This window comes from Argiope bruennichi, chromosome 3 (genome assembly GCF_947563725.1).
Source record: "Argiope bruennichi chromosome 3, qqArgBrue1.1, whole genome shotgun sequence".
Classification (NCBI taxonomy): domain Eukaryota; kingdom Metazoa; phylum Arthropoda; class Arachnida; order Araneae; family Araneidae; genus Argiope; species Argiope bruennichi.
The window spans coordinates 45,442,299-45,466,767 of NC_079153.1; the positions used below are offsets into that span (position 1 = coordinate 45,442,299).

Below are 24,469 nucleotides of genomic sequence, written 5' to 3' on the forward strand. Positions count from 1 at the left end.
AAGAATATTTCATATGAAAAACTATCTTTTATCATTCACAATATTTATTTTCTCTTATCCAACATCTGAAATCCCTATTAATGTGAATTAATTCAGATTCTGTAGTATTTAAATTATCAGCTTTACAGACCTAAAAGAATAATTTACAAAAGAGCATTGGTAGTCCTTTTACAAAATGAAGCACACTTTCTTTTCGTCAAAATAACTAAATTCCTCCCCCATTAAATTAATAAATGCTCAAGTACCCAATCTTTTGAAAAACTTTCTTTTTTAACTAAAGAGCATGAATTAATAAAACTAAAAATAGTCAGGATAAGATTATAGTTATTTTTTTAAGAGAGATTTTATTTTTACCTACACAATGAAAAAAAAAACTAATTTTTTTACTAATTTGTCATTAATTTTTTTAAGTGCTTTGAAAGCAATATAAATCTAATTCTCTTTCAAAAGTGGTGCAAAAAAGAGATTATATGCAAATGGGAGCAGCATTAAAAAAATTCACAAGACAAATGAAACACTCAGACTCTTTTTATTTGTAATTCAAAAGACATAGTCGTCAAACAGATACATCAGAGTCGGCACATCAAAATAAAATCAAAATTTGTGATTCTATAATGTTGGGAAAAAATGCGATATATTTTATTTGAAAGTATAGGATTAAAACAAAAAGTAGAAATAGAAATGAAAACAGTATTTTAAATCTAAATAAATGGAGAAAAAATTCTAAAAAAATATAAAATATTAACAGCCACTCTATATTGAGCTTTTATTTGCACAGTATTTTAACAGGGTTTTTCTTGTTTGGATATCACATTATTATATAACTCTATAAAATACAAACAACTGATAAATTTAATATTTCAAACTTATCTGTAACTTCATATGCATAGCTGTATTTAACAATAGAATATAAAAACACATAATAGATCCAAAAATATAAAATTAAACAATTCACAATAAGACAGACAATGTATAAGAGTAATAAAAGTTTCAACATGCAGAAAAAAAAGAATGCTGATATTATGATGCAAATTAAATATCTTATAATGTAACAAACTTCATCATATACTTGCAAAGAACTTGTTTTAATTTCTCCATCTGAAAAAGAAAATTACGACTAGAACAGAATTTTATATACAGTAAAAGTGAATAACAAACAGTTAAGTTTCTATATACTTTGTTTTAAGAAACATACAGTCTCTATCGATGCTTTTTATGAAGGCGACACAAAGTGTTAATTCTAAGGCATTACAATCGCTGTATTTCTAAGGCAACTTAATTGGCATAAAAGAAAAAATTACTACATGAAACAAATCAGTAACATTTGAGATCTTTTGGAAATAATTAAATTTGAATAACTTCAATTACATTATCATTTTAAGCTCATCTCTAATCTTTTATTTCTACAATAAATTCAAAGAGTGCATTCCATCATATGAGTAAAACAAATTAATAACAAAAAGGTAGAATACATAAGTAACAAAAATGCATTTTCCAATAGATACCAACGCAATGGAATTCATCAATTCGGAAAAAATATTTTGTTTGTTCATATTTCGATAGTGATGTTCTTAAAAATAAGATTGCTTTTTCTTTTGTTAGACAAATTGCAATCAATTAATATAATTTTGCAATATGCAAAATTTTATATGTATGCTAACAATTTATAAACGTTATGAACTTTTTTATATGAAATTAAAATTTATACTAAAAACTTACAGTTATGAAAACTACAATAAGAATTTGGCAAAAAGGTGCATAAAAATCAAAAATACCTTTTGCCATTTAAAGCTACTTAATTAAAAAATTTAGATGTCAATGATTATATCAAACACTTTTAGAATCACAAACTTTGTCATATCTATGCTTTCTAAACATTGCAGATAGACACATATGTAGCAAAAATTGGCAAAGTTAATAAAAAGAAAAAGATTTAAAATATGTAAAGGTTTCCAATATGAAATTTTAATGTAAAGCTCGCTTTTCAGATCAGATGTTTTTAAAAATATAACGATCAAATTCCAATTTTTTCCAAAAAAATATGCAATTTACATTACATTGATTGTAATTAGCATGATAATTAATGACAAAATACTAAACAAATGTGTGTAAAATTTTCCAAATCATGAATTCAAAAGTATTTTAACATAAAAACTAAAAGAGATGAAAAAGATAATCAAGAATGAAATATACTTGCAGTAGTGGCAGTGTAATATATTAGCAAATATTATTCAGTTCAAGTCATAAATGAGTAATAATATTTCACACCGATATTTAGAGAAAACATATAGTTATAAAATATTGGAATGCTGGAGAAATATTCCGTTTATCTACTACAGACAGATAACTCCTTTTACAGCCAAAAAAAGCCTTCACCATGCTTACTTAATGAGACATGTACAAAAATACTATGGTGAATCTTCTTGCCAAAGAATATTAGACATTATCTAAACAACATTTAAAAAAGGTATTAAAATACAAAATCAAATTTTCAAAAATTTTGACACACAAATAAACATTTATTTGAACAGTCACAAAACAAAACATGGAACAAAGTCCAATAATTTCACATATTTTTGAAAAACAATAAGACACATTGCAACACATAAAAAGTACCAGTAACTTCACATAATATAAAAAATATACATGAAATAATCTCAGTATAATATTATGGTACTCATAAAATAACCATGGTGTTAAATGACTATATACAGATACATGCACTACAGTAAAGCTGATAGATTATCAAGTAGATACATCTTAATCACAATTATTTTCTAAAGGTATAACAACTGACGAATACAAATAACAAATGTGTATTGAAGGAGGTATTTCACAAAGTCTAACATCAATACAGACACAACAATCTACTTCATTCGAAATAATCACTTATATATGTTCAATATTTCATAGTATTTCTAGATGAAGATGACCACACCAAAAACACAGCAAATGTTTACATTAAGTACATTAAAAATTTAATAATAATTAATAAAAGTGTTTTTGAAACATTTCAAAAAAAATTTCTAACATTTAATTCTATAAAAGATATGATACAATGATATATCATGGCTTATCACTTTTTAGACATATTTTGTTTATATGTTTAATTAAAAAAACAGCACAATAAAAATAAATTGCCAATATAATGATATAAAAAATTTGATCAAAAAATAAAACTAAAATATTTGGCATATATTATTTACCGAGAATATATGTAGTAGGAAGTTCATAAAGAAATATTTTTAATAATATAAACTGGAATGCACATGTGCAGCAAACAATGTACATGCAACAATGTTAAACACCTACTGTTACACATTGCTCTCACATGAATCAAAAGATGTTATATTCCTAAAGCTTTTCATGTATCCTGATTTCAATCAATCGATTTAATCAGTTGGGCTTTGGGGTTCTGCCATACTAGATGTTTTCTTGACAATCCAAACTTCATTTCTTCTGTTGAAAGGCTTGAATGGAGGGTCATAACCAGCTCGGTGATATTCAGATAAATCAACATCATCAGGATTTTCTATCTTGGATTTCAAGGTTTCAAATTCTCTTTTCCAATCAGCATCTTTAGCCATGCCTCCAAAGGTTCTAGTATAGAAATAATTAAATAAAATAAATTTTTTTTATTTTTATTTTTTCCCAGCAAAAATGCTGATCATGATGGATAAAAATAATTATTCTTAATTGTTTCTTTTCTTAAAATTAAGGGGAAAACAAACATTATAAGGTGATATGTACAAGTGAAAATAAATTCTACTTCATTTGTTTTTCCACAAAATATACATGAAATAAAAATATGGAGAAAAAAGAAAAAGCTGGATGGAAAGCAGCAATTACCATTTTGAAAAGCAATAACAGACAACAGAATCATCCCAAACAAATGGGAAATGAAGAAAGTTTAGTTCTTTTTAGTATGTCCATTAAGGTAAATGGATGCAATATGATAACAGTTTTAAATCATATTTTGTCAACAGCAACATTTAAAACTTATAAATGAATGGACAAAATAAAATTTTCATATATAACTGAATTATCTCATTCAGGGGTGTTTGTGGGACCCCAAAAAATCCCCTGAAACTTTTACGGACTTACTACCGACATTTTGGAGTTTCGAGAAGGGGGGGGGGGGAGAAATGAAAAATTACGATTATGAAGTATTGAATGACCTAATTATAAAAGTTCAATGAATTACTTTTTTTGCAAAATTAAGACCTTTGAACCCAGGTCACGTGATCGCACATCTGGTCGAACGAAGTCTCTCCCTTTTTTTTTCTGCCGCGCCTACTTGCCGAAAAGAATCCAGAAGAGAATGTCCGAGAACCGGGGGAATGAGTCATAACTCGCAATAAGGAAAGAACAAAAAAGAAGTTTTTTCCCCCTTTTCACGCATTATCACTGCCTTTGGAGAAAGAAAGGAAAAGTTTTCACCACACACACTGACCTTGCGTTTTCTGCTTTCAAGGCAAACAAAATTACCCAGATCAAAATAAATAATTCATTATTATTCCTACTTCCTTTTGAACGACGATCCCCGGAATTTCCGGGTATCGAAGTTCAAAATCCCCGGAATTCCGGGGTTTCCCCGGAGCACAAACACCCCTGCTCATTGTGACTTGACTTAAAATATTTTAGTCTACATGTGTATATTAAAAAATGAATAATTTAGAATGAATCAATGAAATGTACTTACTATTTGATAGGAAAACAATTAAATTTAATAATGAATCCTCACTTTCAGCTAATTTGAAATTAAGATTCATAAAATATATATATATATATATCCATTTTTTCAGTCGCTAATTTTACTTGAACGGATCATTCAACAGATTAGAGCCAAAATAAACACATGTATGGAAATAAAATCCTACCTTCAAATAAGATTAGGTTTCATTATCACATATGTATTTATTTTGAAACTTCCTATAATTAACTTCAGAAAATCATTTTTAATCATCTTTAGCAGCTTTTTTTCTTTAGCAGCATGTTTTTTGACAGATTTATTTTAATTGCTATGAAATTATCTTGTGATTTCAGGTACAAAGACATGTTGTGGTGTCAAATGCCAAGCCCTCATTCAAAACTAACTAGCATTTCAGACAATTAAAAACAATAAATGTGAATATTAATCTGACACATATAACTAGTTCAGTGGCTGATTATATATATATATATATATATATATATATATATATATATATATATATATATTATATATATATATATATATATATATATATATATATATATATTAGGTACCTTAGCAAGTTCTGAAGTTGTTAAAACACTTCTTCCCTAACCACCCCTTTGTGCAAAGAAATTTTAATTATGTTAAGAACTTGTATTAGTCCAATAATTTACATTCATTTAACATGCAGAATTTATTAATAATTTCACTTTTCCCCTCTCATCTTTTCATACAAGTATTAACTCCACACCAAAATAACTCAGTGTAAACAATTTCAATGTGACCATTGCACTTGTTTTAAAAGGCATTTATATAAAAATAGGTTCAAATAAAAACAGATGTAATTTTGCATTTAGAACTGCATCAAGTTAGCTGCATCAACTGCACATATCATATGCAATTGATATTTGATATCAATACATGCATATGATATGTGAACAAATTTTGTGTTCATGAAAGGTATTAAACAGTTTATATTGCTTAATATTGATCATTCACTACTATCTAGGAAGCTTTTAATCCAACAAACATTTTTTACATGAATTTAGAGAGATACAATTACATAACTTTTGCCAGCAGTTTAATACTTTACATCACAGATTTTTTTACTATTAATAGTAATGCTCTAAGCATCCTCTGCTGTTCAACTGCATACCCTCAGAGGTATATACAGTGGTGGCCAAAATTGTGGACACTTTTGAAAATTGTAATCTTTTCTGAATATGTATGCTTATAGAAAATATTACATTTCACAAAATGCAAACTCTCAAATATCATTTTAAAGAGAATTCAATGCTGATTTCAATACAAAAAACAAATTACAAATATTTGCAATACAAAAAAGTTCTTACACTAATCTAAATAACAAATATAGTGATGAAGTGGATTGCAATTTCTAGCTTTCCAGATAAATCACTGTTCTTGTTCTGGGAACCAATCAAATGTTAATAACTGCTAGCAAAAGCTGACATCATATTTAAAGCTGGAAGAAGTCATTATTGTGTTTTTTTCTGTATAAGGAAGATTATTTTTTATGTAATCAAATTGTCTTTTAGAAATTTTACTAAACTTTTTCATATATCGTTGCAATTTTTGTAAATATTCTATTATTTAGTCAAGAAGCAATGACATCAAATAAAAGAATAGATTGGACACCTAGAAAGAGAACTAAGATTATTGTGTTACATGAATGTGGTCTTTCCTATGCTGAAATTGCAAAACAGGTGGGTGGTTCAGTGACTACATCTAGAATCCGAAAGTTTTGTTTACGATATCAGGAGACAATTTCAATAAAAAACAAAGCAGGAAATAGCTGATAAAGGTACACCACATCTGTTGATGACAGAAAAATAAAAAGACTATGTCTCTAAGATTGAAGAATGCCATCAGCAGCATCAGAAGTCAATTGAATGATGCTGGCATTTTTGTCAGTTCAAGAAGAATCAGGAGAAGATTATTAGATGTTGGGCTAAGCGGTAGAATTCAACGAAAAAATCCTTACCTCAATTTATAGCAGTGTATAAAAAATTACAGTGGGCAAGGGTTATAAGTTATATGGAGTGATGAAATAAAGATATTTTTATTCAGTAGTGATGGCGAAAATATGCAAGACATAGAATAGACGAAAAGCTAGATCCTGACTGCATTCAGGCAACTATGAAGAACTCAGTGTTATGATTTGGTCTTGCAGATGTTATTGGTCTCTTTCATATATCGATGAGACCTTAAATGCTAGAAAATACATTGACACTATTCTAGAGCCAAAACTTACACCTTCCATCAGTGATCTCTTTCCCAACAACATATCATTTATTTTTCAGCAGGATTCAGCTCCTTGCCACACAAAAAAATACCGAAAGAGTAGTTTAGTACAAAGAGCATTGAATTGTTATCATGGCCAAGAGTGCTGACCTCAAAATTATTGAGAACTTGTGGCACCATTTGAAAACTTGCACATTTGAAGCATTCATCAAATAAAAGAGAATTAATTGAGACAATAATTGTCTCCTGGCATCATGCCATAATGAAAGAAGAGCTTAAACTGTCAGCTCAAGAAAACAACAGTGTAAAGCTATAATAAAAAATAAAGGCAACCTTATAAAGTACTGATAACTCACTGCAGTCATCAGTATCTAATGTATGTCAATAATTATTGCCGTTCAACTTTTTTTTTTGTATTGCAAATATTTGAAGTTTACTTTTTATACTGAAATCAGCATTAAATTCTCTTTACAATGATATGCAAGAGTTTGCATCTTGTGAAACATTACATTTTCTATAAGCATGAAAAGATAGAAAAGATAATGATTTTCAAAATTCCTTTCTAAAAATTCAGATAATTACTATTAAGTAAAAATGTAACATAATATCAAACATTTAAATCATCATGTGACATACATAAAACATTCATGTAAAAATAATAATGATAATTTTTTATAAGTCATAAAACTTGCATATTGCCATCTTTTTTTAATCAAATAATCACCAACATGATTTAAATCTTACATTTCATTATATTATTGCCTGGCTAATTTACTTTACCAGGAGACTAAGAAAATTATTGTAAAAATCTGATATTTGTTAAAAATTCCATTCTGGAAAATAACTAAATTTTAATTTTTAAGAACTAACAACAAAAGTTCTGCATGAACAGTTAGAAATTTCTGAGTAATCAATGACTTTTCTCTTAATTCTTCAAATATTGCATTTATGGAAGAATCCATAATGAAATGAAATACAGTCTAAAGAAAGATAATGGTTCATAAAATGAAAAGGATTTTGCTTAGTACTCAGCTATACCAAATGGCCTCTAAAATCTAACAACTGGATTTTGAGTAGTATTACTTCGCTAAAAGAAATATCCCATGTGTACTTATATTTAATGAGTTAAAATAATATTTCATTCATCCTAGCACCTAAGTTATAGATGCTTAAATTTGCATACTATAATTGCATTTTCTACATAATTAATTTACAATATACAGTAAGAAACAAATGTATGAAATGCTTAGAAGCAAAATTTGAATTAAGATGTATTTAAATGTTTTATCACAGATTAAAAAATTTATAATTATGATTATTGATACTGGCATAAAAGGATGAAACTGCAACTTAGTAATAAATGAACAGACATGAAAAAACAATTGTTCTTAAAGTGAGTGTATTGTGAAACATCAAAAGAAGTAAAAGAAATCAGAAATAAAAGAAGTTCATTGCTAGCAAACGAAACAAAAACATTATATTTACTTATTCTACAACAAAAGTCAGATACAAACCCACAAAAAAAAAATTAATTAATACAAAATTAAAATTATGTTAGATCCCTCCAAAATGCAAAAATAATAAAAGAACTACAAAAAAAAGTAAAAAGTTGCAATTTTATCCATCTTTAGGAATATTTCCATTAATAATTTTCTTTCAAAAGTTCAGACTAATTTAATAACATTTATTTTTAACCAAGTTGTTTAATAGAAATATTGTTCCGAATCAAAATGCAATAATTTAGCCCACATTACAAACACAGCAACAAAGTTGAGCACAATCACTGCAACAATAACACTTGTCCCAAAATATAGAAAATTTCAGGCACTAAACAAAGAACTCAAAGTTCCTTACCAATAGATAGTAAATATTCACTTTTACAGCCAAATATAAAGAAATTTGATGCAAAACATTATATTTTTTAATTAACAAAAATAAATTCAATATATGCAATTGATGCTTAAAATTCATTAACTTGCATACATTTTAAGCACCAATAATGCATTAAACTTATTAATTCCTTTATTGTTACAGTCAAGAAATTATGTCTTTTAATATTCTCTATGAGATGTAGAAGACTGATGAATAAATAGAAATTCCACAAGATGCACGAATTCCCTACTGTCCTTAGGTAGTTGCAAAGCTTCAATTAATAAAACTAGGCATCTTGTTTATTTCTTTGAGCTATTAGCTTACATTGATCATTTTGTGCAGCTAATTAAAAATCTTCACCAACTTCTAAAAGTCAGGCTATGACAAGTGCCATTAGAAACAACAATTTATAATCTAGTTTCATTTTAGTTAAAATGGAAAAAAAAAAAAGTACAAAGCAGTGTTTTATTATTTCTCAGAATTATTTCTTACCTAACATAAATTTCTCGTGCACCTGTCTCTGACAACTCAAGATCAGAATCTGTTGGATTTGGAGGATTTTCTAATTTTGCAGGTAGAAAGAACGAGACAGAATAATCCTTTGCTTTTTCTTCAACTGGGCTTACATGAAAAAGCACAGGAACAGTCATATCTATGGATATGCCTAAAAAGCAGAACAAATAATTTTAAATATATTTTCCCAAAAAAATTAAAAAAGAAAAAAGGAATGTAATTGTTTAAGAAATTTATGTTTTTGAAATTGCTCTCTTCAAATTGCAAAGCTACTTTGTTGCAAAAAAATAATTAGCTTCAATACAAATGAAAACTTAACAACTACACCTTTAAAAAAGAAAACTAACTTTTCAAGATAATACTGTTTAAGTGATGACTTTCAGAGAGGTAAATCAGCTAATGTAGTAAACATTTAACCCTTTGAATACACATTTATTCGACACAATTTTTGTATTTGAAGTGCACTTAATTTTTTGAATATGTGAAGGCAGTAACTTTTACATAAGAATTCATTTATTTCTTATTATTCAGAACATATACTGATGCATGATATTGAAATAACTTAAAATAATTAGAATTTTTAAAAAATGGAAACAAACTCAAACAAATATGGAATGTTTTGATACATCAAATGTACCCAAAATGTTAATGTAGTTAACACAGTCTAAATTGCGGGCCATTAAGGGATCTTGAAAGTATATATATCTTTTCATAGTCTTCAAAAGTTCGAAATACCCTTTAAATATTCATCAAGCTACAAAACAGATTTTTTTTTTTTTTTTTTTTTTTTTTTTTCTGGTGGGAGAGGTCATAAAATCCTTTTCACATAGAATGGGTATTATTGGTTTCTGTAAAAATGTAATGCACTGAGAATGAAGTGATCTGTATTAAATTTGTTTCTGAAAAGTAGGCCATGTTTAAAAATTTGGATACCCTTGAGTTAATTTCTTGTTATAGTAATTACTAAATTATTATAATTGATTAATTTCAAAGTAATTATTTTACAACTGTAACATAAGATACTTTTAGCATATTGGAAAATGCAAAATGTAATATACATCCATTTTTAATTAGTAATATACATATCATGATGCTAATAAATTTTACTCAATAGAGATTAAAATATTCTTAGAAATAAATATTAATTACTACAGTTAAAGAAATTATTCCTATTACATTCAATATATATTCTGAAACCAAAATCCATATAAAATATAAGTTGCAAATTCTGAAAAACTAAAGAAAATTAAACTTGGTCACAACTTTTTATAATATAAAATATCCCATCATGAATAGATTTTCCTGTTCAAAATTGTTTAAATGCATAAATTAGGAAAGCAATAAAAACTAAACAATTCTTGCAGAAATTAAAAAAAAAAAAATTATACTCGTTTTTTATTACTTTTCAGAGAAAATTATTTCTACAGTACTGTATAGCTTCAAATATTTGATGTCCCTTGTTGTTTTGTTATTAAGATCATTAGTACTATTACTGGAATGTAATTTACATTATTACCATATATTTCTGAATATAAACTGACCTGCATATAAACCATGAATGAAATTTTTCCTTCAAAAACATACACAAAATTCAAAACCCATATATAAGCTGACATAAAAATTTTAAAATGATTGATGATTTTTGATCATTTTTTTCTATGATTTTCAAACACATCACCATGAAGGCAAAAATAATATCAATAAAGTAAAATGAATGAAATAATTTCAAATCAATTTGTTATAAAATAAAACATCAGACACATGACAATTTTAACTCTTGTAACTTTATCTGAGACTAGCATGTTTTTTGCCTATTCCACTTACTATCTTTTATATGATAAGCTGTATCTATGTTCTTTTTTTCTGCACCATTGTTTTATTATTATTTTTTGTTTGTTTGTTTGAAGAATAAGAGGGAAGAGGAACCTACAAGGCAAATTTCAAAATAAAGGTGATTGTGTTAATATTTAAAAAAAAAAAAAATACAATGACTGTTTAACATTTCTCTGTAAACCCAACATAACAAACCAGCAATAAACAATATAAAAATAAAACAACTCATTTTTGCATAAAGAATAACACATTTCATTTAAAATTTTCACAAAAAAGTTTCACCAATTCTCAGCTTATACAAGAAAACATACATTAATCACATCTATACAAAAATAAACAAATTTCAATATTTCACATATAATTGATTAAAATATAAATAATATTTAATATTTTTTATTCTAAATTTTAAAAAAAAGGTAATTTTATATAAAATGTAGATTTGTGAGCAGGGTTTCTTAAAAGATTAAAAAAATTCAATTTTTTTAATCTTTAAAAACTATAATCTATAATTTACATATAAAAATTTTGGTGAATATTTTCCACTAGAAATTAAGGGATCAAAAGGGGAAGGCTTAAATATATTCAAATCAATAACTAAATTTAGAAGATAATAAATGGTTAGAGAGATTAAAAAAGTTTGGAAAAGTATTATCAGAGGAAAATTCATTGTTTTTAAAAACATACAAGAAACATTAACTGTTCATTAATCTAATAAATATTTGAATGGAAAAGGACAAAGAGGTTTTATATTTAAACTGCCAAGAGGAGATATTAGACAGTTAATGTATTACCAGCTATAATATAGCTAATATAATAGTGACTCAGTTTCAGAACCATTATCAGAAAAAATTAAAGAAACAAGCATCCTTCAGGATTTGACCAAAATCTAATTCATCATATTTCTTTTTTATATGGATCTTTTTTACTAGATGCAAAAGAAAAAAATATATCGTTTTTGTCAGGTAGGAAAAAGATGATGCAATTATGAGTACAAAAAGAAAAGTCACTTAACATTACTAAAAAGAGTTAATGACTTTGAAAATCAAGCATGACACAATTGTTGTGAATTTATCAAATATGATTATTTTCCTTTATGGCATACTGTAGAGTTGTTATGACAGTACTACAAACATTTATTTGTAATGTTCTTGATATTACTTCATGAAATTATTTATTGCTTACATGCTCACAATACCTTCATAAAATAGCAATTTCCTTTTTGCAAACTTAAATGAATTGATTAGATTAATAAAATGTACAAAAACATTTTTGTATCACATAATCTTATTGAATAAGAACTAGATTGTATTTTGTAAAAGATTATTCTTCAAATAAAACATAATTATACACTATAATGCTTACTTACATAAAAAATGACTGGGACTTACGAATACAAGGACTGTTTAGGGAACAGACTTTAAAACTCAAATGTAATAAGGAAATCGGAATAAGATCTATACTATTAACCCTTTTTAAAGGTTTTATATTACAATAGCTGGGGGAGGGGGATTTTTGTTCTTAATATATTCAATAAATAGCAGATCAATATGGAATACAATGTATCTTTAATGAAAAGTAGAATCAATCCATAATGTGTTTACAGAGCCCTAACTCTATCACAAAGGTATCTCAACAAGCTTTTAAATAATTACTACAAATTCTATTTATTTAATTAATTGTACCTCCTTCATTCTTTCCATTAATGTAATCCAATAAACGTCGAAAGTCTTCTCGAGAAAATTCATCCGGTGTTTTGTCATGGATTGAAAGAGTAACCCACTGGCAGGCTGGATAAGAACGAAGTTCATAATCCTAAATAAATAAAACAAATTTTAATTAAATTTTTATCATAAAATTTAAAGATGAATAGAAAAATTTTGACTGAATGGAGATAAGTATAAATAAAAAAAGCTGGCAAATTGAAAAAGTTTTGCAAAATAAATAATTGGAAACAATGAAATGTCCTAAACCACTAATACAACTTATTTATTGAGGAGTTACATTCACCCCTAAAAATTAATATATATTTCCATCTAATTTTTAAATATCACATTCAACCAAAAGCCAAATTTTAAGATCAAAATGTCATCAATTTGATATTTTTTTACATTTGATTAATTTTTGAAGTAATGCAAAGAATTAAAAAATAATCTTTATTATTTGATATTCTACATATTTAGAAAATATATATCCTTAAAAATTGTTTTCAAAACTTTTTATTATCTTTCATTTTTTTTCCTCTTCAGAATTTAATTTACATTACAATTACCCTCATCTTGGTAATTTTGATGCAATTCAAAAAAAAAAAAAAAAAAAAAAAAAAAAAAAAAAAATACTGAAATCTATTCTTAAAGCTGTGCATTAATGAGCTACACTATTTCTACCTTCCAGTCAAAAAAGGGTGAAGATAATGTATTTCTTTATATTAGAATCCTCCAAAGAGTTCCAAAAGGCTCCTTTGGCATCCAGCCAATTTTTCTTTTGGCATTTTGTTTTCTTTAAATGTGTAAATAGTGAATGTAAACAAAAATAATAATTAGAATAAACTTTACAGTTTATATAAATTTTTTTTTTTTATGTTGAATTATAACAAAGGCTAATGAGCTGAAATATGCCGATTCCTAATATTTTACTTTTAGTTTGCAAGTTATTGCTATTATTATCTTTCAATATTATTTTTAGTTTGTATTTGGAATTGCATTTCTGCAGAAACTTCGAATTAACCACTTCTGGAATTGAATTTTATCATTCTTGAGATAACTTAATTTTCCTTTATGTAATAAATGCATCACTGTACTTTTAGTATCAAGCAATTTTTCTATAAATTTATTCATTTTATTTTTAATTCAATCAAATTTATTTTATTTATCAGTGCTTATATTTGGAAATATTCATTATTTTATGTAGTTGTTTTTTTCTGTTGCACATCTGTATCAGGTCCGATTTCTTTCTGTTACTGGGTCACTATTTGTTTCAAACTCATTTTAGTAATGCGTTTTGATTTGAGTGTTCATGAAAATCATGGATAAAGAAGATCACACTTAATAAAACATACCTTCTATGTTAGTATATATTTACGTCTAAAGTGAACTAATTTTTTTATTTATTTCTTAAGATTAATGTGAGATTTTCTTTTTCAGACAAATTCCAGGATGAATGATCAAATTTTCTTTCTTTTTTTTAAAGTATTTTTAGAGGAAAAAATAAGATTAATGTGACAGGTTTTATGAAACTAAGCATTACAATGAAATCCACTAAAATGGGCTGGAAAATATGCTATTTTAATAAATATTTTTTCTTTAAATCTCTTATGCAAAAACTTACTAAACCACTTATGTTAAAGTAAAGTAATTTTAGATATGTGCAATACAGATACCTGTAAAATCATTACACTCTATTTCATTAACATATAAATTTTTTGAAAGAAAATATTAGTAAACAAATCCAGGGGTGTTTGTGGGACCCCAAAAAATCCCCTGAAACTTTTAAGGACTTACTACCGACATTTTGGAGTTTCGAGAAGGGGGGGGGGGAGAAATGAAAAATTACAATTATGAAGTATTGAATGACCTAATTATAAAAGTTCAATGAATTGCTTTTTTTGCAAAATTAATAACCATAAATTTTCAAACATATAAACTACTACATTTTATGTAAATATTTTAAATTACCAGAATTAATTCTTTAAAAAAATTATCTAATTTCTGCTACTTTTTTTTATTTTCTGATGTTTGTGGGCTTGTCTTTCTTTTGTGGTGAACTTCATAATTGCAGGAAGGTTGACTTTTATTTTCCTCATTTACAGTTGAAGAAATTTCCTCGAGAACTGCAAATGCAGAGATAGAAGCAGTTTGCTTTTCTGCTAATGTAGAAGGTTTTTCAGAGACTTTTAGCGGTGACTCATCTAAAATACATGTTTTTAAGTCCTCTTGATATGTTTTCCAACTTCTGTTCATATTCAGTAAGAGATCTTTGTGAATTGGATCAGTCATTGGATTTTTTTAGCCATATTTTTCACATGAGCTTTCTTTAGAAGCCATTAAATCATATTTAGTAGTCTGCACTGCATGTAGGGAATCAATCTTAAGAGAGGTTCTATAGTCAGTGACAAGTGTATCCTATCGATTAAGTTGAATGCACTTTCCACTAAGGGGCAATGGAAGCAGCTAAGGCAGGCTTTGACCAATTTAGCCAATGTAGGATACTTATAATCATTTGTGAAATCATCTTTTAAATTAAAAACTTTAGACCAATATTTATCAATTGTACACTTGACTTGATTTCCACTTTCATCAGATGTGTAGAGCATTTCTTTGGTGATATCAATATCACTCTGGTATAATCTTATTTCAGCTTCTACTTTTGACTTTTCATTATCACTAAAAATATGGGACATAAAAGATGATAATTTTTCAAAAGCTAATATTGTACTGGTTTTACCTCTTAGCTCTGGATCTAATGCTGTAAAACTAATTAGATATGAATTTTTAAGGGATAATTTCTGTTTCATATGCTGTGCTGTATTAGTATAAGCTTTTATCAGAGAAATTTGGAATTCTTTTGCTATTGGATGATTTTTTGATAATTTCTTCAGGAGAGTGGAAGCTTCTGCACCAGTAAATATTACTTTGCTAGGTAGATGGAATTCTGGATTTGTGACATCAACCTTTAGTAAATCATTATAAGATGTGCACTCTATATTTTCTGGCTTCATAAAAAAAAGAGAAAAATTTTGCCATCAATTTATAAATACTGGAATGTATTAAATGAAGCATTGGTTTTTTTTGTTTCAAATAATTTAATATATGTGTTGAACTCTGGTAATACTGCTGAATATAATGCCATATGCAATAAAGTTTTGTTTTGCATAAGAAATAACCCATTTAGTATTCTTTTTTTCCGAGCTAAAGCATCCTTTGTGAGTTGTTGGGAATGGAAGCAAGAATACACCCTTTCAACAATTTTTTTCTGAGCTGCAGAAATATTTCTTTTATTGTATACAGTTTCAACATAAGAAAAATAATCCAAGTAGTGAAAATAAAATGCAATAAGAGCATTCCACAAATCTTTGATTCTTTCTAAAACACATAAAATGTACACCCACCTATGGTCTGGTCTCTTCAAGGGCTTAAGTTTTTTAATGGCAAGGGATTCACAGATTTTGAAAAAATTCTCTTCTACTGCAGCTTCTCATATCAAAATAGATGTCATCAAACCAATCTTCTAAGTATCTATCAAAACATGAAGCAAATTTTTTTGCACAGTTATTAGCTGTGTGACATGTGTCACCATCAATATCTAATAAGTGGGGTGCTTTTTTTTATCGTAGTCTGGTTTCAACACCCTTTTTTTTCCCACGCATGGTGTTACATGAGTCCATTAATACACTAACTAAGTTTGCCCATGGGATATTATTATCTTCAATAGTATTAACAACTGCTTTAAAAACAGCTTCTGAATTGCAAGATTCCATCTTTAGAGATGCAAAATGATGAACTACAACTTCATTTTGATTGTTGTCATAAAACTGCACCAATATTGCCAGTATACTTTCTTGAGCATTGCTAGTACTTTCATCCAAATTTAGAGAAAATGGAGTCTCCTTTAAAGTTTTAATGATATTTTCCTTAATAGTTTTTGCGAGCCCATATTTCATCTTATAACATGCAGTAGTCCTGGACATTTCCAACGAGTTTAGTGCCGTCTGATCGCGGCTCAACTGTTTGCAGAGTTCAATTAAATTGGGAGCTGCATTGAAAGAAAGAGAATTCTCGGAGATAAACGAAGTTATCAATACCTCTTGGCGTGCTTTTCTTGTCACTATATCCAATGGCCGAGCATCAGTCTCCAGTAAGTCATCAGTATTTTTTGAATTAGCATAATTACTTAAAGTCATTGAATGTCTAATGCACTTTGAATATTTTATGTGCGTCACAGTTTTAGAATGATTTGTGAAAGCCTTGAAACCTTCCCCACCATACTTCAGCAGTGAGTTACAAAAAACACAATATGCTTGTCCAGCAACATTTATTTTCTTGCACCATGTGCCGATGGTATCCCCATTACCATCTCTCCGTTCAATCCAATTCCACCTAAATGCCTTCAGGACACCTTCTTCTAATTGTATAATATCACTATTTATATCGAGAAATTTCACAGTCAAATTCTCTTGCGTACATAAATAAAAAAAATATTTCAATGAACGAAACGAAAAATTTACACGTGCATCAATAAATGAAATGAAAATTTTACACAGCGGAGAAAAAAAAGTTGCGAAGCGATCAATGACAAATAGCTAATACGGCGAAAAATCTCCCTTCTCTACTTATTGGCGCTACGCCAGGAGAGATAAGACCTTTGAACCCAGATTCACGTGATCGCACATCTGGTCGAACGAAGTCTCTCCCTTTTTTTTTCTGCCGCGCCTACTTGCCGAAAAGAATCCAGAAGAGAATGTCCGAGAACCGGGGGAATGAGTCATAACTCGCAATAAGGAAAGAACAAAAAAGTTTTTTTCCCCTTTTCACGCATTATCACTGCCTTTGGAGAAAGAAAGGAAAAATTTTCACCACACACACTGACCTTGCGTTTTCTGCTTTCAAAGCAAACAAAATTACCCAGATCAAAATAAATAATTCATTATTATTCCTACTTCCTTTTGAACGACGATCCCCGGAATTTCCGGGTATCGAAGTTCAAAATCCCCGGAGCACAAACACCCCTGCAAATCTATAAATTAAATATAAAAATAAAATATATTTATATATGAACATTTTAATAATATTGACAAAATCTGCAAATTTTGATAATAATGTAAAGAATAAGTTTTCTTTTTAGATATTTAATTTTATGACTTAATTGTTAAGTTTTTTTTTACTAACAGCTTTTTGCAACACATTATTGTTAATAAAAGTCTTTTTTTTCAGCCAGTGTATTATTAGCTTACATTCAATTTCAGCAATGTCCTTTTTTTAGAGAGATACTTCTTTTTCCATTAAAAGATTTAGAATTCGAATTCTAACTTTCTTTTATCATTACCAGTAATTTCAGTACCCCTCCGATTCTCCAAAAAATCAGATAGCATTTTCATTGGTTTTGATTTTGATATTCATTTTTTTTAATTATGTTTATTGCTATATATTTACATTTGCAAGCCTTCAATCATTTACTCTTGTAAGTCCATAGTGAAATATATATGCATTGTCTTGACACATAGTTAAAAAAATTATCATTTTTGTATTAAAATCAGTTATAGTAAACATACTTAAATAATTTGATAATAAAAGTATTGAAATACAACAAAAAAAGTGCTCCATAAAGAAGAAACCATGAGTAAAAAAAAAAAAAAAAAAAGCTAAAATCACTTAAATACAAACTCGTATAACTCTGGCAATGAATAAAATTATCCCTGAAAACAAATTTTTCCCCCACCTAGACAAACAAAAGAAAATGAAAGAAAAGTCAATGCAAAGAGCAAAATGGAACAAGGCAGCATCGACAGGATTGGTTGTGGCCGACTGCTGTCTTTAACATAATCCATCTATATTACTGATAAATTCTCCAAACTGGCATCCTCTTCAAGGCAGTTGGCCCTAAACCACAGGTGGTCAATCTCTGACCTTCCTCCCATCCTGTTTTACAAACAGCACCTCAACACTTTGAGAAGACCTTCTCAAAATTCTCTGTATTCTTCCAAATGTTCTTCCCACAACAGAAAAAAGGCAAACACTTTTAAACTTTATATTTTTGGTAAAAAATTGTCAGTTTCCAACATCATGACTTTCAGTATTTTAAGATTTTCTGCATCGTTAGTACTAAGTTTAAATCATCGATTTTGACTTTTAGATATTTTTTTTTTTTCCTTCTTATTTCTGAGACTTCTATACATTCATTTAAATAATATAAATTCCTTTAATAATTCGTTAAACAGTACGTATTCCTCCATCGATTCATTTATTTTCCTGCTATCGTCCAAATCTCTGGAAATATGTGGGAAATCTCAAATATCCTGATATAATTTTGATTAGCAGTGGATGGTATTTTCTTATTATTTCTAGATCAGGAATAAAGTCATAAGTTACCCTTCCTTTTTTTGGACATGTACCATCTGTCAAATCATGGTATATTTCTTCTCTTAATTCCAATTTTAAGACACTATTTGATTTGGGTACAATTATATCAACACTCACTTTCTGTGATGCCAACTTTACACATTGATCCACCTTTTCATTACCATATATTCCAATATAAGCCTTATTAGCCCAATTCAACTTAATCTACTTATTAATTTTTATATTTTTTATTTCATCACCCATATTTCCTTTTTACAATTGTCAGATAACTGTCTAGCTTGTAGGACATGACACATAATCTAAAAAAATTGAGTATTTCTGTCCATCCTCCATCCTTTCACAATATTCAATGGCCATCTTTAGAGTTTGCATTTCTGCCTAGAAACTTGCGGCATGGTTCGATAATTTCAAAAGACTTTTATCGATCTCTTTCCCATAGTAGTAAACTACTATTGCAGCTCCTACTTTATTATCATCTTTTGAGCCAACAGTAAAAATTTCTATTCCATCCATATATGGAATTTTGATTTAAAAACCATGAGTAAATCATTTTGCAGGTGTTGTTTGAACTTGTCAAAATACATTTCATAATCTTTACTGCTGAAGCATTTGTTTCCTATTCTTACTTTATTACTAGTAGTTCTTATTGAAATTTAGTGCACATTTCTGTTGCTCTGAGATCATTGTCAAAATTCCCATTATCACATGAAGGGCTTCGATAGAAATATGCCCCAGACATAATGATGAGAGTATTTTCCATATACTATTGGCATTTCTCTAACAAAGGCAAAATCTTTTATACTAACATTCAAAAGCATTTTCTGTCGAGAGATAAAATATCAGAAATAGCAAAGAAAATACATTCATATAATATAACAATAATAATTCAATTTAGCATGAGGGATATTGATGTATGTGTGCTTTAACTTTAAGAAAAAGTATCTGTTAAAAAAAAAGCACTTTAAATCCTTATATAAGGACCATTAAAAATAAACAGTTTTAAGGACTTTTATTGATGATATGCAGCTAAATTAATCTTTTCTGTTTAGAAAGAAAAATTCTTTGATCATAAATATATTATGTAACTAGACAGCCATTTCTATATATTATAATTTTGATATGAATAAGTATTTCCTTAATTCCAAAATGTTTCCTAGGTTGATATTTAATTTTATTCACCATCTTCATGCACATTCCATTATTACTACTTTAACCTACCTCAATGATGGTGACTTATAAATGTAGAAAAAGATGAAGTCATATTTAACAGTGAATCTTAATTCTACGTACATTAATTGATGTTAAAATTTGGTAACAGAGCATATGTGATTAGTAGAATTTAATAATCTAAGAGATAGATCGTTACAAACAAACCTATTGATAAATGTGGTATATATGTACAATAAAAGAACAGCACAAAAATATCATGAATCCGTAATGATTTAAAATATTTAATAATTTAACCCAAACATAATTTTCCTGGTTCCAAAAAAAAAAATTAAAAATCGACAAAGAATTGTATCAAAAACATATGGACAAAAAATTATCTCAAGCAAAAAAGATTAGATAGGACAAGATCCTTTATATATACATGTAATGATATATCTTAACCCTCTCGCAGCATAATTCTTTTTATCAAAATAGGTTCAAAAATTACGCAACATTTCCTACCAGACATCTTTGAGTTTTGAAGAGTCCACAAAATGCTGCAAAACATTCTTGTATATTTCACAGAACTATGGATAACCAATGCTATCTGTTAACCCAGATCTGAATGAAACTATGAACGGGAAAAGAGTAGGCTGCACAGCTAAATACATTGAAAAATGCACCCTCATGGAAATCGGGGTTGCACAAATGTTACAACTTCTACATTACTCATAGAAATCGTGGGATACGCAGCAAGAGGGTTAATTTAAAACTTAATTTCCTAATTTTTATCTTAATTTAGCCGATATTAACTGCTTTAATCAACAGGTTCTCATACTCTGAGTGGAGGATAAAAATCTGTAATGTTTGCAACATTCTTTTAAAGATACCTATAGGTCCTTTCCCTAAGTCTACATGTGTCAAGGAAATCTATCACAATCTCAGAGTATAAAATCATCAAAAATTTTTTTTTTTTTTTGCACTTGTTTTACTCTGTAGACTGATGTATTCCTCATCACCCTTTTTTGTACATATTATGCCTCATGGGATAGAATAAATCAAATTTAAAAAATCAGAAGTGTTCTCTGTCATGAAACTTCTAAAAGATGCATTTTCACATACACACACACACACACACATAATCATAAAATTGCACATCTTAAGTTAACCAACAGTACAAGTGAATGTTAATTTAAATATTAAAAAATGTATTTTAGAAGTGTTGAATAAATTTTACTTTAGATTATTGATCTTACAGTTTCATGCTCAACAATGCTAAGTGCTGCTTTTTTTTTTTTTTTTTTTTGAACAATTGGAAATTAGCACTTTAGTTCTTTAAATTTTAATGGTTTAAAGATATCAGAGAATTGCATTCAATTCCAAAAGATTACTATGCACTGACCACGCCCAGTTATCAAGAATGCAATAATCAGACAAGTAATCTCAGAATTGTATAACTATAAAGATGGAACTTCCAATTAAGCTGGAATTCTGCTTCTGTATTCTATTTGTAAAGCTCTGAATAACTCTTTTAATCTCTGATAAAGACAAGGGATACATTTTAACTATTTACTTTAAATTATCTAATGTTTATGTCAGTCATTATAACTAATATTCTTCTTATAACTTCAAATGCATATAAAAAGGAACATACTCAAGCATTCAAAAGCATGTGAAGCATAGGGATAAGATCTTTGAAGCATTATGTGGACAAAAATTACAATTAGCAATATGGTATCATTATATGAATATGCAATAGATTTGCTCAATATTTTCTTTGATGAAATTTTTTCTAAATCTCCATACAACATACTGAAAACAATAAAACTTTCCTTACATGTAAATGTTTTTAAATCTACTTTTTTACATACAAAATGTATGCAAAGAACTTCAATATTAAACTGTTAGTGTACATTCGATCTATATCAAAACAAGTATAAATTAAACTGCATTGCATATTTTTTGCCATACAGCAAAAAACTAGATTTATTGCACCCATCTATTATATATTAGACCAACAAGAACTGAAAAATCTGCCTTGCATACAGAAAATACTTAAATTGCAAACAATAAAACATTCATCATTTTTCATTGCCCTGTGCTATACTTGATGCACTTGCATGTATGGTGGTGACAGCAATATTAATAGAAAAGTAACATTTTCAGCTAACATTCATGCACAGCAATAAATGCTGTCGAATCTGATTTCATTTTATAACAAAGAACTTTAACATGTACGATAAAATATACAATTAGTATATACATGGAATACTTAGTACACTTCACATGGAAAATTGCAAAGAAAAAATTTATAAAATATACAAAAGATAAACTTACATCTGTTTTGGATAATACTTTATATTTAGGTTGCTCATTTCCTACAATGGCACCTTTAACAAACTTCATAAAAGACATTTTCTGTCTAAAATAAAAAATTTCAAAATCTATTATAATTTTTAAAAAGATTCCATCAAATTACACAATTAGAAATACAAAATTCTGTTACATTTAATAACTTTACAAGAAAAGCTGAAGGATTAGTTCATATTTTTAGATTTTGAAATGAAAAATTCTAATTATAGCCTACACACAAAGAAACTAATCATTGACTTATATGTTTTAAATGCTCTGAAATAAATATTTTTATGCACAAATTTAAAAGGCGTTTATAAAATACACCACTGTAAAATCACTATTAACCTAGAATTTTCTTCAATTTACTATAGTTGTCTTTCTTTTTCTACATAACAAAACAATTTTTCTTATTAATTTTTTTTTAAAGCTAGCGATTATCAGATGAATAAATTATTAAATATATCTTAAATTATGAAAATAAAGCACAAATTAAATTATAAAAGGAAACCAAATTTTTTTTCATTCTTTTATAAAAACATTAGAAGATATCATAAGTATTTTTATATTTAGAAAAATATTTGAGAAGATTCATTTTAATTAGCTGAATAGAATAAAATTAATTTCAAACAATAATTTAAAAGGACACTCAAAGTCAAGTGTAGAAATGATAATTTATGCTTTAAATCGATACTCATTTGTCAAATATTATTCTTTAATGTAAATAAATGCAATACCATTTTAATTCCAATCTAAGAAGTTTATTTTATAAGAGCAAAAAAATTAAATAAATTTTTTGACTGAAAATTATGGAATCAAACAAAACAAATTATTTTTAATAATTAATTTGCATTACTTCACAATACTGTAGACATGCCAAACCTTTTAAGATTAATATAGTGAAGAAAATAAAAAAATTAAGTTAGTTTCGAAATTGAAATTTTTTTTAAAAAATAAGGAAAATTCTCTAGTGTTTTAAAGCCATGCTACCATAACATCATTATTCAAAAATAAAAGTGCGGATACAGGTTTTTTTTTAATTAAAATTTTGGTTAAGAAAACAAGATAATGAAAACAGTTCATTTTTATTATTTCAATGACACATTTCGGTAGGGTGGGCAATGCGGCAATCACAATAAAACGAGAGAGGGGTCAGTTTTCCAAGAATTTGGAAGTAAATTTTAATCAATGAAATGATTTATAAAACAAATATGCTGGTTTTGAAAACTAGGATTATTTTTTAAGAAATTAGAGACTCTAATTAATGGCCATTCCTGCCTCCGTTTTCCAACCTATTTCATTTTACAACATAATTTTATTGGATGATAAATATAACTTTTTTTCATTTCTTAAACAAAGAAAAGTTAGGAATTCTAAAAAAAAATTAATTGAATTTCAAATAAAATCAAAACTAATTAGAAACGAAAAAATTTACTCGATTTTTACGCAGACTGTCAATCACTTGTGCCGACTGCCGCTGCTGCTAAGGTCGAAGTTAAAGTGCATCTCTAATCATGATTCAACAAGTAGAAGTGAAAGTTGGAACAAAATCAAAATTTCTTGATATAAGTTATTTCTTATAAAAATCAAAAATAAACTCAATAAAACACAATTTTGGAAAGCATAAAAATTTCGTAAAGATAATTTTTATTTTGTAATTTTTAATCTATTTTTATCTATAAAATATAAATGTTCCTCTTTATTTCAAAATATTTTTTAT

General features: G+C 27.5%; 1 protein-coding gene across 1 annotated transcript; it reads right to left on the reverse strand.

Moving 5' to 3' along the window:
* Window positions 1–510: 510 nt before the first annotated feature.
* Window positions 511–24,266, reverse strand: LOC129963928 (heme-binding protein 1-like). The gene is made up of 5 exons (XM_056078524.1): window positions 24,185–24,266; window positions 22,735–22,819; window positions 12,859–12,988; window positions 9,323–9,494; window positions 511–3,600 (listed from the first exon to the last, which is right to left on the reverse strand). Exons 2-5 carry the CDS (start codon window positions 22,810–22,812, stop codon window positions 3,393–3,395), a joined length of 588 nt encoding a protein of 195 aa, XP_055934499.1. The 5' UTR covers window positions 22,813–22,819; window positions 24,185–24,266; the 3' UTR covers window positions 511–3,392.
* Window positions 24,267–24,469: the final 203 nt, after the last annotated feature.

Coding starts and splice junctions, on each gene's coding strand:
- LOC129963928 (XM_056078524.1), bottom strand. CDS start 22,812: ATGTCTTTTATGAAGTTTGTTAAAGGTGCCATTGTAGGAAATGAGCAA. Junction 9,495..12,858: donor TAATGGAAAGAATGAAGGAG/GTACAATTAATT, acceptor TCTGCTTTTTAG/GCATATCCATAGATATGACT. Junction 3,601..9,322: donor GCACGAGAAATTTATGTTAG/GTAAGAAATAAT, acceptor TTTCTATACTAG/AACCTTTGGAGGCATGGCTA.